The 11,435-nt window shown below is 55.3% G+C and overlaps 4 protein-coding genes across 4 annotated transcripts; 2 read left to right on the top strand and 2 right to left on the bottom strand.

Moving 5' to 3' along the window:
• Positions 1–1,014: 1,014 nt before the first annotated feature.
• On the bottom strand, positions 1,015–4,095 carry K489DRAFT_395160 (glycosyltransferase family 58 protein; the record flags this gene model as incomplete). Its single annotated transcript, XM_033606833.1, has 4 exons — positions 3,767–4,095; positions 2,993–3,516; positions 2,315–2,899; positions 1,015–1,023 (listed from the first exon to the last, which is right to left on the bottom strand). The coding sequence occupies exons 1-4, from the start codon at positions 3,906–3,908 to the stop codon at positions 1,015–1,017; spliced, it is 1,260 nt and encodes a 419-aa protein (XP_033458461.1). The 5' UTR covers positions 3,909–4,095.
• A 1,322-nt stretch (positions 4,096–5,417) lies between these two features.
• Positions 5,418–7,629, top strand: K489DRAFT_247804 (uncharacterized protein). Its single transcript, XM_033599926.1, has one exon. It carries the CDS (start codon positions 5,608–5,610, stop codon positions 7,429–7,431), a length of 1,824 nt encoding a protein of 607 aa, XP_033458460.1. The 5' UTR covers positions 5,418–5,607; the 3' UTR covers positions 7,432–7,629.
• Positions 7,630–8,837: 1,208 nt separating this feature from the next.
• Positions 8,838–10,418, top strand: K489DRAFT_381413 (NAD(P)-binding protein). Its single transcript, XM_033605115.1, has 3 exons — positions 8,838–9,359; positions 9,459–9,800; positions 10,003–10,418. Exons 1-3 carry the CDS (start codon positions 8,966–8,968, stop codon positions 10,326–10,328), a joined length of 1,062 nt encoding a protein of 353 aa, XP_033458459.1. The 5' UTR covers positions 8,838–8,965; the 3' UTR covers positions 10,329–10,418.
• A 198-nt stretch (positions 10,419–10,616) lies between these two features.
• Positions 10,617–11,389, bottom strand: K489DRAFT_371446 (uncharacterized protein; the record flags this gene model as incomplete). Its single annotated transcript, XM_033603242.1, has 2 exons — positions 10,617–11,119; positions 11,269–11,389. 2 exons carry the CDS (start codon positions 11,387–11,389, stop codon positions 10,617–10,619), a joined length of 624 nt encoding a protein of 207 aa, XP_033458458.1.
• Between the last annotated feature and the right edge of the window lie 46 nt (positions 11,390–11,435).

Below are 11,435 nucleotides of genomic sequence, written 5' to 3'. Positions count from 1 at the left end.
GTGGTGTGTGATAAAATAACGGATGATCCATCAGAACAGAACATCGGTAAGCTTGGCACGAACGGGCGGAGATCCAACCGTGGAACCAACACCATCGCGGCTCTCCACTTCATCAGCGAGTTGTCGACGATCGGGATATGCCCATGTGTGTGGTGTGGGTGCAGTCTAGCTGGTCTACAGTAATGATGATAATAATACATAAATGATCGAGGAAGCATGCAGAGACCGAATGGCGCTATATGCGGCGAGGGTTCACTGCTCACTGTTCGCCGTTCACCGTTCACTGCTCCGTCCGACCAATCATGCACGAGGTTTATAGCACGGCACCCCCGCGCGGATCCATTCATCGCACCGTCTCTTTTCTCTCCTCCGCTTGCCCACACAACAGACGACAGACAGCAGACAACAGGCGGGCAGGCGGGCTGCTGGAACGGCGGAGGTGAGATCTTCGGTGGAGTAATCAAACCTTCGTTGCGGTTACGATTGAGATGCTCTTTTCCGCATACGTCCAGTCGTCCAAGATCAGACTTCATAAATATATATGTATGTAAGTATGTATAGTCGTACAAGATCAGACAAATTAAAATATGGATATATTTGTATAACTATATGTATGTATATATATGTGGTTTTTCAAGATCAGTCTTCATATTCGATCACGTATCAGAGATCAGGTATGTACATACAGTACTCGAGAAAAGAGGCTCCCTATCCTAGTTCTATAGGTACTATGGACTCCCTCCGGCGTCTCGGCGACAGGGCTATCCAAAGGCAGAAATGTCTTAGTCGGCGAGTTGGGTGATCACAGGTATCCCGTTCAAAAAACAGAAAAACAAGTCGACGAGCTAGTAATAACTATCCAATTCAAAACAAGTCGACGAGTTGGTATTAATCATCCAGTTGGCGATAGTCCAGTTCGAAACAGACCGGTCAACACGACCAATCGATCAATTCACCACGGCTTATCATTGTTACACCGCAGCAATCTGTTTTCTTCAATTACCTCGATCCATCTCATCTGGTCTGTGGTAAGCACAAATGTGCAGTCTATGTATGTCTGGGATAGCGAATGCACCAATGTAGGCGGGTCTGCGCCTGTCGTACAAGCCGCGCCAACTTGACCTTCCCAGGCGTACCATGATATCTATCTTGTGTGGATGAAGGAACACCGCAACTGGAGAGAGGATGGACACGTGGATGAGCGTCCGATCACCTTGTAAGGATCGCGTCTAATTATTCATCCCATCACCAGGTTCACAGACACCCGTCCAGATGCATCTCGAAAGCGACGTTTATTCACCATATGTTAATGATAATAGTAATACCCAGCTAGGTATGTACAGTACCTAGATCGACTTGTGTGGAATCCCTCTCGGTGGAGCAGGTCAACCATCAACAACCCTTATTACTTACCCTGATGAGCGGCTGTCACGTGACTTTCTGTGGTCTGCGGTGCGGGCACAAATCCACCATAGGGCTGACGTCACACACACCTTGATGAATTTCGTGATCTCTTCCCGCCCACAATGCCACCACCAAGGGATTTGTTATGACAGTATTCCGGATTAGCAGTCGTACTGAGACATTCCCGACCCTCCTTCCCTGATCCTTTCCTGCGATAACAATATAACAGCGGTACAGACGAGATCTTCAGCGCCATCACTAATCTGTCCCGTCCGTCGTGATCCCGCTCATTCCGTCCAACCCGACATCATGCCCAAACCGAAACGCAACCTCCACGCGATCGACCAAGAGACGACCACTCCCCCGGGCGCCCTCACCGCGACCCAAGCCATCGCACGGGTCCACTCCGCCGCCGGCAACAACCTCTACCGACTGGAGCTGCCGTCACCATCCTCCACATCGCCGTCGGGACCCCCATCCGACACCACCGATGCACCGCCCCCTCTGACGACGGTCCTCGCCGAGCTGCCGCTCCGCTTCCGCCATACCATCTGGATCAAACGCGGGATGTACGTCCTCGTCGACACCGACGCCATGGCCGCGAGGGACAACAAACTCGGCGGCGAAATCGTGAACATCGTCCGCGAGGAGAAGGAGTGGCGGAAGATGGCATATTGGCCCAAGGAATTCCCCGTGGGGAGGGCGCGTGTCATGGGAGGTGATGATGATTCCTCTTCTGAGGAGGAAGATCGCGGACCTCAGATGCCGGAATCGGAGGATGAGGATTGACGGGGAGAGTAGGACACATCAAGAGGGAAAGATCGATGGACGTCGATGGAAACCGCAACGCTCCACGTCGTCTAGGCTACCTTTTGGACTTGACATTTTTCCTCGAACCCGACCCACCAACCGTCGGGAATCTGATCCCGATCCAGGAACTCGCAACGGTGATCGCCAAACACGCGACCACGACCGACGAACTCAGATCCGTGCTGGGATACACATTCCACGCCCACTCCTGCGCAAAGAAGACCGCGACGACGCCGACCATATGCATCCCGCTCCGCCACAACAGGAACGGCGTCGCCCAGACGATGTACACGTAGAACTGGTAGTGCAGGCTCCGCGCGCACAGGCATCCGATGACCACCGCCGACAGGACGCTCGTCAGGATGAAATCCGGCGTCACCTGGCGCGCGATGCTGGCCTGGACGTCCTTGGGCGGAGGGTGGATGAGACGTTTGAATAGCGTCGGGATGGAAATCGCTCGGCCGCCGGTGCTGCTGGGTTGCATCCATCGTCCGAGGAGGAAGACGGTCAGCAGTGAAATGTGGAGGGCCAGCAGGGAGAGGGAGAACGGTCGAGAGAGAAAGGTCTCCTCGCCGATGAAGCGCCAGTTGACCGTCCATTTGAACTGGAATTGCCGGGTGAATTCGAAGGCGCGGGAGACGTAGCTCCAGGGATATGCCGCGAGGAAGGGATATCCCAAGAGCAACTTTGGACCAAAAACAAAACAATCATGTCAGCAACAACCCTCTCCACGAGAAATGCAAAGGAAATCCACAGTCGACAAGAAAAGAAAACCCACCTGAACCTGCCCCATGCCCGCCGCCAAGAGCACCGCCCGATCCCTCCCCACCGCCTGCCACAACCCAGCCCCGACCGCCGGCAGCGCCAACAGAATTACCATCTTGACCCCGAGGCCCAGCGCAAACAAGCCCGCACCCGCCGTCCACCACCTCCGCTGCCACGCGGCCACCGCGGCAAACAGGCCCAGCACCGCCCACCCGTCATTGAACAGCCGCAGCAGAAACACCGAATGCGCGCGCTTGCTCAGGCTCAGCAGCGCCAGCACCCACGGCGGCGCGCCCGCCGCGCGATACGTGCCCAGGACCGTCCCCAGGGTCATCAGGTAGAGGATCCCGAACAGCACCTGCGCGCGCCCGATGTCGCTGCCGGAGGACGTCAACCCGTGCAGCGCCCGGTAGATGTACACGTGCGCGCCCGGGTAGACCAGCGGCCCCGTGTCACCGGCGATCTTGTGGTAGTCACGTTCGCCGGCCAGGTATTGCTCTGTTTGTTGCATGTAGGCCGTCCAGTCGATGTTGGTATCTGGAAGATTTTCCCCTTTCGTGGTTAGAACGATACGAGGGGCATTGAGTCGTGAGTTTTCCATCTCTCGTCTGGGAAGGAACAGCGTCTTTTTTTCTCTCCCCCCTTTCCATTGGGAAACGGGGCTCTTCTTTTCTTTTCTTTTTGCATCCTTGATGGAGCATCTATCTACCCCAGAGGTCTCGACCCCCCATGTAGATACACATCGCCCCGATTGAAGGGTTGGGGGATTTGAGAGAAATCAACTCACAGGGAACCTTCCAAATGATCAACCCGCACAGCGCCACCTCGCCGAGCAACTGCGCCACGCTCGTCCATCTGCTCATCCGCGGGTCGAAGATCACCCGCCGCGACAGCGCGAGGACGTCCTTGATCTGTTCTTGCGCCGCCATCGTGTCGTTGTTCTTGTTCTTGTTCTTGTTGGACTACGACTGCAATGTCTTTCATGCGCCGCGGCTCTTCCACCGATCGACGATGGTGTCCTTGAAAGCCCTGTGCGTGTGTGTGTGATGGAAAAGTGTCTCAGGACACACGGAGGTAGCTCCAGCTGTCACATTCGCATCTCCTCGTATTGGTGACGCTGCTCCCCCTGCGCTCTGCTTGGAATCCAGTGGAGCCCGGGAGGTGGTGTCGTTCATTTGACGCCTGAGGTTCCGCGCCCTGCAGCCGGCCCGGCACGCACGGCTCTGCAATCGCGCTCGGAGCGGGCCGCCGCGCCCACCACGATCTGTGGAACCGCTGTGTTGGATGGATGTGTGTGCATCGTCTGAGGGATACCAGGAATCCGTCCAGACCAGCGAAAGACATCTCTCGCAACGGCGTTTCAGCCAAGGGCGTCCGGATCCCACTTTCGATAAAGGAACGTTGACGGACGGCTCCTCGGAATCCCGCCGATCCTTGCGCATATGCGGGGCGCTGGCTCGCTCGCGCATTCCACTTCGGGATGATCGTCTGCGTCGCGGTGACGCGGGAGGTGCTCCACACGATTTCTACATCGCTGCCACGATGTTGTGCGCGGTCGTGTGTGCGACGACATGGCTGAGATGTCTTCCTTTGTGATGCCTGTCGGACGACGAGTGAGCGGCCCGGAACCTATCTGTCCGTGGCCCACCACCTCGATCCTCTTCACGCAAGGACGGGGATTGAGGTATGTTACTCGAGAGCATATGCAATCTTTGGACAGGCCGAGACGAAGCGTAAGACTGATCGCCTCTCGTCATTTCACAACACCTTGATAGCGCGATCGATGTGGCTGCAGTAGTTGATACCTGGACCACGATCGCTTCGAGCTGAAGAGAATGGCACGCAACACTACGGACAGCGGAAAGGCGAGACGAGCTGCCATGATCTCGCTAAAGTTGACCGACAAGCTAACTCAAGTTGTTCTCGTATGAAGCATTTGTCGCATGGGACTGCCCGCCCGTGAGCGTCGCCTGGTCCGCAGCCACGCTACCATCTCGTCGTCAAAATAAGGTTTATGGTCACCCAACTACCCGACATCACCTTTCCACGGTACTCTGTGATGATGTTCACATCTGTCTTTTTTCGCTTCGTACAGCAAAGAGAAATCATATTTGTTTTCGAAAACGATACTCCGGACCACCAGACCACCTTACTCGTGCGCTCCGGCCAAGGGTCTGGTCCCCCGTTCGAAAGAGTGTCCCAACCGTCAGATAACGGCAGGTGGGCTTTCCGTTTCGGGTGCGACATGTGTAAGACGGGTGAGGAGGTTTGACTTGCGGATCTTCCGCGCGTGGATAATGCGTTCAGTCATCATTTGTCGATTACAGGTAGGCTCGTCGATGGTGATGCACTTCTTCCCATCGCCATTGTCTGTCGCTCTCACTTTGTGACACCATCTTCTCGTTTACGCGCTACTGCCTGTCACTGATTGTACTCGCTGAATGACGCGCAGTCCGCCTCTGTGCCAGATTCTGTCGTCACTCGCTGCCGACTGCTTCACAATTGGTGGTTGCACGTCCTCGGACCCACCACACGACGACCATTAACGATCGGTAGAGGAGGGCCCCGCGAACGAGATCTACCTAGATTTCCAAATCAATAGTGGTTATAGCGCACTTCCCGCGCACAATGACCTCGACGACCATCCTTATACCTTCAAGAAAAAAAGAACTTTTCCTTTACGCGTTCTTGACAGGTTTAATAAGGATCTCGCTCGTCGGCCACTACTTTTCTGCACTCGGTCTTCACCACCTCTACGTGCTTGGTCTATCAATGTTGGCACAACAGATCCTCTGCATGACTTCGGTCAACGATGCTCTCTTCTCAGGTCGCCGGCCGAGCAGCACTTGCGTCCCACCACGACAAGTGTCTGTCAACGTGACTCGCAAAGACAGCGATGTCTCCATCAGAATCTCCAAGCCGCCGCAATGTGAGCAACGTGTCGATGCCGAAGAAGCTGCATGGGCAATCCTTCAGCGCAAGGACTCTGCCATCGATGGCATAGATCTGCCTCCTCCACCCAAGACGAACGCCGCTCCTGTGCAAGCCTTACCACCAACTCGACACGTAACATGGAGCACAGCGTCGAGCGTCTCATCTGGCTCTTTCATTGACCCATTTGAAGGCTCTTCTCACAGCAAGCTGCCCGCCGACTACAAGCAAGCCTTCATCGTCAAACGGGATCGCTTCTTTTTGCATCGTGCAGAATGTTCGCCGAGCAGTCTCCAGGAAGATCTGACAAACGTCGAAGCCAGAATCCAATCGATCCTTTTCAGACATAGACGACCTACTATCACAATTCGCAGAGATCTCGCTTACTCCAACTTCCCGTTGCTGTGTGACATGACGAGACGAGCCGTCAACAGTCGCGGCTTATGTCTTGCTGGTTGCGAGACTCTCTACATCGACATAGATCTTACTTCAACCGCACCCTCGTTCGATGTGATCCGAAACGTTCGCTTGAACGTCGACAACTTTACTCGCATGCTGGCCGCCAGTAGCAAGAGCTCACCGCTCCCGAAGCTCCACATCAGTTTCTCGACTTCAAGTCCCTCGACGATTCGCGCCAGTCATTTCGCGGTTGCGATGGGACCTTTCTATCGCCTCAGCAACATCGAGCACGTGAACATCGAAGCCAACCAAGCGATGAATCCCCTCACCGGATCCTACGAGCCCATCTTCGCTCGGAAGAGCAATCGCCGCAACGGCGTCAGAGCGGCTCGAATCTGCGCCGCCATCAAGCAATGCATGACCTCACAGCATCCTGCCAACGCCGAGCTCATCAGCCAGCAACTCATCTTCGACGTGAAGATGGAATTGCTTCACATCGAATCCAACGCCCTCCTCGATTCGCTAGACCTCGATTCAGACGAGGAGCTCCTCTTTGGCAGCCAGAAAGGCGACGGACAAGCCTCAAGCGGGGACGATTCCGATGGCACCAGCTCAGGCGAAGGCGGACAATTCCACCAGAAGCGCCCTGTCATCCTGACGACCACTGCTAAACCTCAATCGCCGCGCGATCGCCTCTACTCGCGCATGACCTGCTTCGACACGATGCCCGCAAGTATCGCGCGCCGCATCGACCTCGCGCTCGCCGACCTCCACGACCTGCACCTCCCTTTCACCAACCCTCGCCCCCAGAGCCCCTCCGCGTCGTCCTCCACACAATCTCGCATCCGCCACTACCCCCGGCATCAACTACAGAAACCCCTCTCGCCGCCTCCACGCTGGCTGCAACCGCTGCAGACCGCCATGCGTCTCGAGCGACCTTCCTACGCGATCCTCACACTGATGGCCGTGGAGTTGTTCCCCGGGGCGTCGTTTGCGAATGCTCGCGCGTGGATCGCGGGCGTCCAGCCTGCTCCGCTGCTGCATGGCGAGAGGAACTGTTCACCGCCGAAATTGGGCGAGGGCTGTGGTCTGGCTTGGAAGGAAGTCATCAGTGGACTATAGTATGGAAGACGAGAATGCCATCGGAAGGGCGGATTGCTGACAGAATTGACAACGAACGATGATGAAGCGCGTGGTGAGGAGATTTGATTCTTGCGACTTTTGGGGAGGACGTCTCGGTGAAGTTTATTTGTATGCGTTGTAAGGACGAGAGGAATTGCTTTGTTTTCCCGATTGATCACCTTTACCTCCTGATCTTGTATTTCGCGCGCTCTGGCTTCGCGTTGCTTCTTTTTGTTATCACAAGTTCAGTACGTATATATCTAGCTTACAGTATCAGGCCCTTACGGCTCGGCGAGTGCGCTCTCTCAGCGGACGCGTCATGAAGGATATCCAACCTCATTTTGCTTCATTCCGCTAGAGATCTAGATAGGAGGACGACCTCACTCACAGCGTCTTTCACCTGTGGATACTATACACCCTGCTTCCAAATTCGCAACTACAGGGTACATCCTTGTCCAGGTCGTCAGCCCCTGTTGGCGTGCGTTCTCCCTCTTCCCTCGCACTGCGGGCAGCTCGTCCCTGATGTCCGTGCTTCACCTCTCCCGCACAACAGAGTATAGCGATGATTTCATTTTGTCTCAGTCGTGAAGCGGTACGCACCGGCATGTTCTAGCATGAAGCGCGCCGCGCACCCCAGCTCTATTTGAAAAGTCGTCTGAAACACCGTCCACAGCGTGCGCGTGTGTCTTCATGCAAAAACGATAACGAAATCGTCGTTCTCTCTCGGCGCCGAGGAGTTCCCCCGATTCCCTCTTGGTCCTTAGTGGCCGGGCGCGAAACCATGCAGGGACAAGCTTCCCGCGTCGGCCGTCGTCTTAATCCATTTAAGCGCGGGCCCTCTTTTCTGCTTGTTGATTAGTTGATCGTCGGACAGCGTGCCTGGCGCAGGATCTTGTCCTCTTCATTGAAATTTGAACCTCGGCTTGTGGGATCTTTGGGGAGAAGATAATTTCCCTGTCTGCTGAAATTCGATCGTCCATGCCTTGAGAGGTGTACGCCTTCTCCACTCTTGATGAGCACTCGCGCCCGTTAGGTGCCTCTGTCTTCCACATTGATGAAATAAGCCTGCCCGGTCGTATTCGCAGTCATACTGGCTTTGCTGGCTGATGCTCGTGAGGATAGAAGGTTCCTTGTCGAAGATGCGGGGATCTCTGAGCACTGTCGATGCGCCTCAACTCAAATCTTCGTAGCCTAGTCTCTATCCGAATAGTCCAGACGGTTCGTTCGTCCAGCAGACGTGTTCGGTCGTTCGGTCTACGGCACACGACCCTCTCCCCAGCAGAATGGGTGATCTGTGCGTGTGCGCCCAGGAAAAACCATTGGGGTGGAGAGCTTGTTACGTCGTTAGAGGATGATCATTCGGAGTGGAGTAAACGAGGAGAGGCGGAGATGGTGGATGCGCCGAAGATTCATAGGCAGCAGGATATGTACTGTATTCCTATAGATAGCCTGTGTTTCCCGTGAGCGCATTCTCTGTGTTCTGTGTTTTGGCTTTCTCCTTCTTCGTCAAACCATCCTCCTCCCACGCGACATCATGGTCAGCCTCATCTCCCACACGGTCCTGAACCCGTTCCTGAGCGGTGCCGCTCTCTACGCGCTCACTCGCAGCCCGCCAGAGATCAAGCAGCATGCGCTCTCCGCTCTTGCCGCCGTTCCTTTCAACATCCCTCACGCCACCGCTGTATCTGTGTTGAAGGCGCTCTTCGGTTTGGGTGTGGTCTCATATGTCAACGGACTGCTCAACCGATGGGCGTTCAACCACTGGTCTTTCTCGAATGGCGCAGCGCCATGGAAGTGGAATGAGGAGCTGTGTGTCATGACTGGTGGCAGTGGTGGTCTCGGTGTCATCGTTACCGGACACTTGATCAAGAAGGGTATCCGCGTTGCTATCTTGGACATCTCTCCTCCGCCGCAGGAGCTCTTGGACAGTAAGTCTTAAGAAAACGCGATCAGGATCACGCGAGACGTGCGAATCGCGCAACATTTATCTTGCGCGGAAAACTGACATCACGTCTCCCATTTTACAGCCGGCAAGGTCTTCTTCTACAAGTGCGACGTCACCTCCTCCGCCAGCATCAAGGAGGTCGCCGACAAGATCAAGGCCGAGCACGGCACCACCACTATCCTCTGCAACAACGCCGGTATTGGTCGCACCAACCTCATCACCGAAGTCAGCGATGCCAACCTCGACAAGATCTTCAAGATCAACTGCATCAGCCACTGGTACACCGTCCGCGAATTCCTCCCCGACATGATCAAGGCCAAGAAGGGTCATATCATCAGCACCGCGTCTATGGCTTCATACACGACTTGCGCTGGAATGGTCGACTACTGTGTTTCAAAGGCGGCTGCCATGGCTTTCACTGACGGTATGTGTTCTCACGTTCTCTTGTTCCCATCGAGCGGACAGTCGACGTCCTTGGAAGCGATTCGACGGACGTCGATGGTTGGGAAGAGGTGGAAATCCGCAGAGCAACGAGTCCGGAATTTCCAAGGAGAAGGCTCGCCCGAGATGAGCAGCAGCAAATTTCACTCTGAATGATACTAACGGTTCCATTTTCTCACTCTCAGGTCTCAACCAAGAAATTAAGTGGCGTTACAAGGCCCCCTTCGTCCGCGTTTCCTCCATCAACCCCTACTGGATCAAGACCCCCCTGATCGCCGGCTGGGTCGACAAGACTCTCGCAGACAACTGGCTCTTCGGCGCCGTCTCGCCCGTCCAGGACCCCGAGGTCGTTGCCAAGCGCATGGCCGAGGTCATCCTCTCCGGCCGCGGCCAGCACGTCCTCTTGCCTGAGGGAAACCCCCTCATGACCCTCGCCGCGGCGGGTCGTGGTCTCCCGCACTGGCTGCATGAGTTTGCGAATGATACCCAGAACAACACTGCGAAGCACTAGATGCGGTTTTGTGAGGACTCTCTCTTATCGTGAGTCGTCGACTTTGTCTTGCGGGAGGGTGTGTCATTTCTTCAGTATAGCGATGATTGTTACGAGTTACTGAAATTCTAGAGAATTTACTTCTCCAACTTCCGTTCTTGACCCGTCCTCATGCCGCTGGGCCTGTGTTATGCTTTGACGTTGACCTGACCAGGCAGAAGAGAGCTGCATCGCCGTTCTTCAGATCGCCGTCCTCGCTCTGCAGAGCTGGAAAATCTCAACCAAGGGACCATGCTCTCATCAACCAACCTAACAGAAACACTGAAAATCATGCGGCATCGGCTTCTGGCCCAGACCATATCCTCCACCGTAGATGTTCTCCGCCATCATACGCAACGCCATTGGCATCGAAGGATCCTTGTAATGCTCCTGAATGTCGCTCTTCTCGACAGCAAATCGAATACTGAAATTCGCATCGTCACGGGCGACTTGCGTGCAGCGCTCCCGCGTCGCAGAATTCCACGATCTGCCACCGCCGGTCAGAACGCCGGCTGTTTCGGCACGATCCAGGAAGTCCTCCCACAAGGGCCACGGGTCACCGTTGCCGTAGATGCCGTGGTTGTGGGCCCCATGAGCGTAGTCATCCTCGCAGCGCAGTCGGAATGTGTCGATGATGTAGCCGAAGCGTACCTGCTCCGAGGCGCCGGCAGGCACGATCTTTTGGAACGTTGGCAAGTTTCTGTGGACGAGACGTGGAGCTTTGGGGCCGGGACAGGTGCCCTTGTGGGTAGGCCAGTACTGGGTTTGACAATCTGCAAACATTGCGTGAGTCGTCCGTTGGTCTTCTTGCCGTCTTGGAAGTAGCATGGGGCAGGTTGCTCTTGGACATGATCTGTCTCCATACAGTCTGATACCGAGACTGGCAATGAATGGGTTCTTGTTGTTGCCGAACTCTACGTACCTCGTGAACAGTACTTGGCCTTGCGACATCGTGCACACGGCTTCAATGCCTCGCCGCCATCCTGCGCAGTCGTGCGGTGGCAGACTTTATTGGCACATTGCTTCTGCGTATCGGTAGACATGGCTCTGAACAGGATGGAGGCTAGTTGAGGAGTAAATGGCTTTGGT

The sequence above is a fragment of the Dissoconium aciculare genome (assembly GCF_010015565.1).
Source record: "Dissoconium aciculare CBS 342.82 unplaced genomic scaffold K489scaffold_8, whole genome shotgun sequence".
NCBI classification, from domain to species: Eukaryota; Fungi; Ascomycota; class Dothideomycetes; order Mycosphaerellales; family Dissoconiaceae; genus Dissoconium; species Dissoconium aciculare.
The sequence above is the reverse complement of the archived record's forward strand: the minus strand, read 5'-3'. Positions and strand labels throughout refer to the sequence as shown.

What these genes read in the sequence shown, in the direction of transcription:
- K489DRAFT_247804 (XM_033599926.1), top strand. Translation starts at nt 5,608, where the DNA reads ATGACCTCGACGACCATCCTTATACCTTCAAGAAAAAAAGAACTTTTC.
- K489DRAFT_381413 (XM_033605115.1), top strand. Translation starts at nt 8,966, where the DNA reads ATGGTCAGCCTCATCTCCCACACGGTCCTGAACCCGTTCCTGAGCGGT. An exon ending in GCCGCAGGAGCTCTTGGACA is followed by an intron (nt 9,360 to 9,458) that starts GTAAGTCTTAAG and finishes CCCATTTTACAG; the next exon opens with CCGGCAAGGTCTTCTTCTAC. An exon ending in TGCCATGGCTTTCACTGACG is followed by an intron (nt 9,801 to 10,002) that starts GTATGTGTTCTC and finishes TCTCACTCTCAG; the next exon opens with GTCTCAACCAAGAAATTAAG.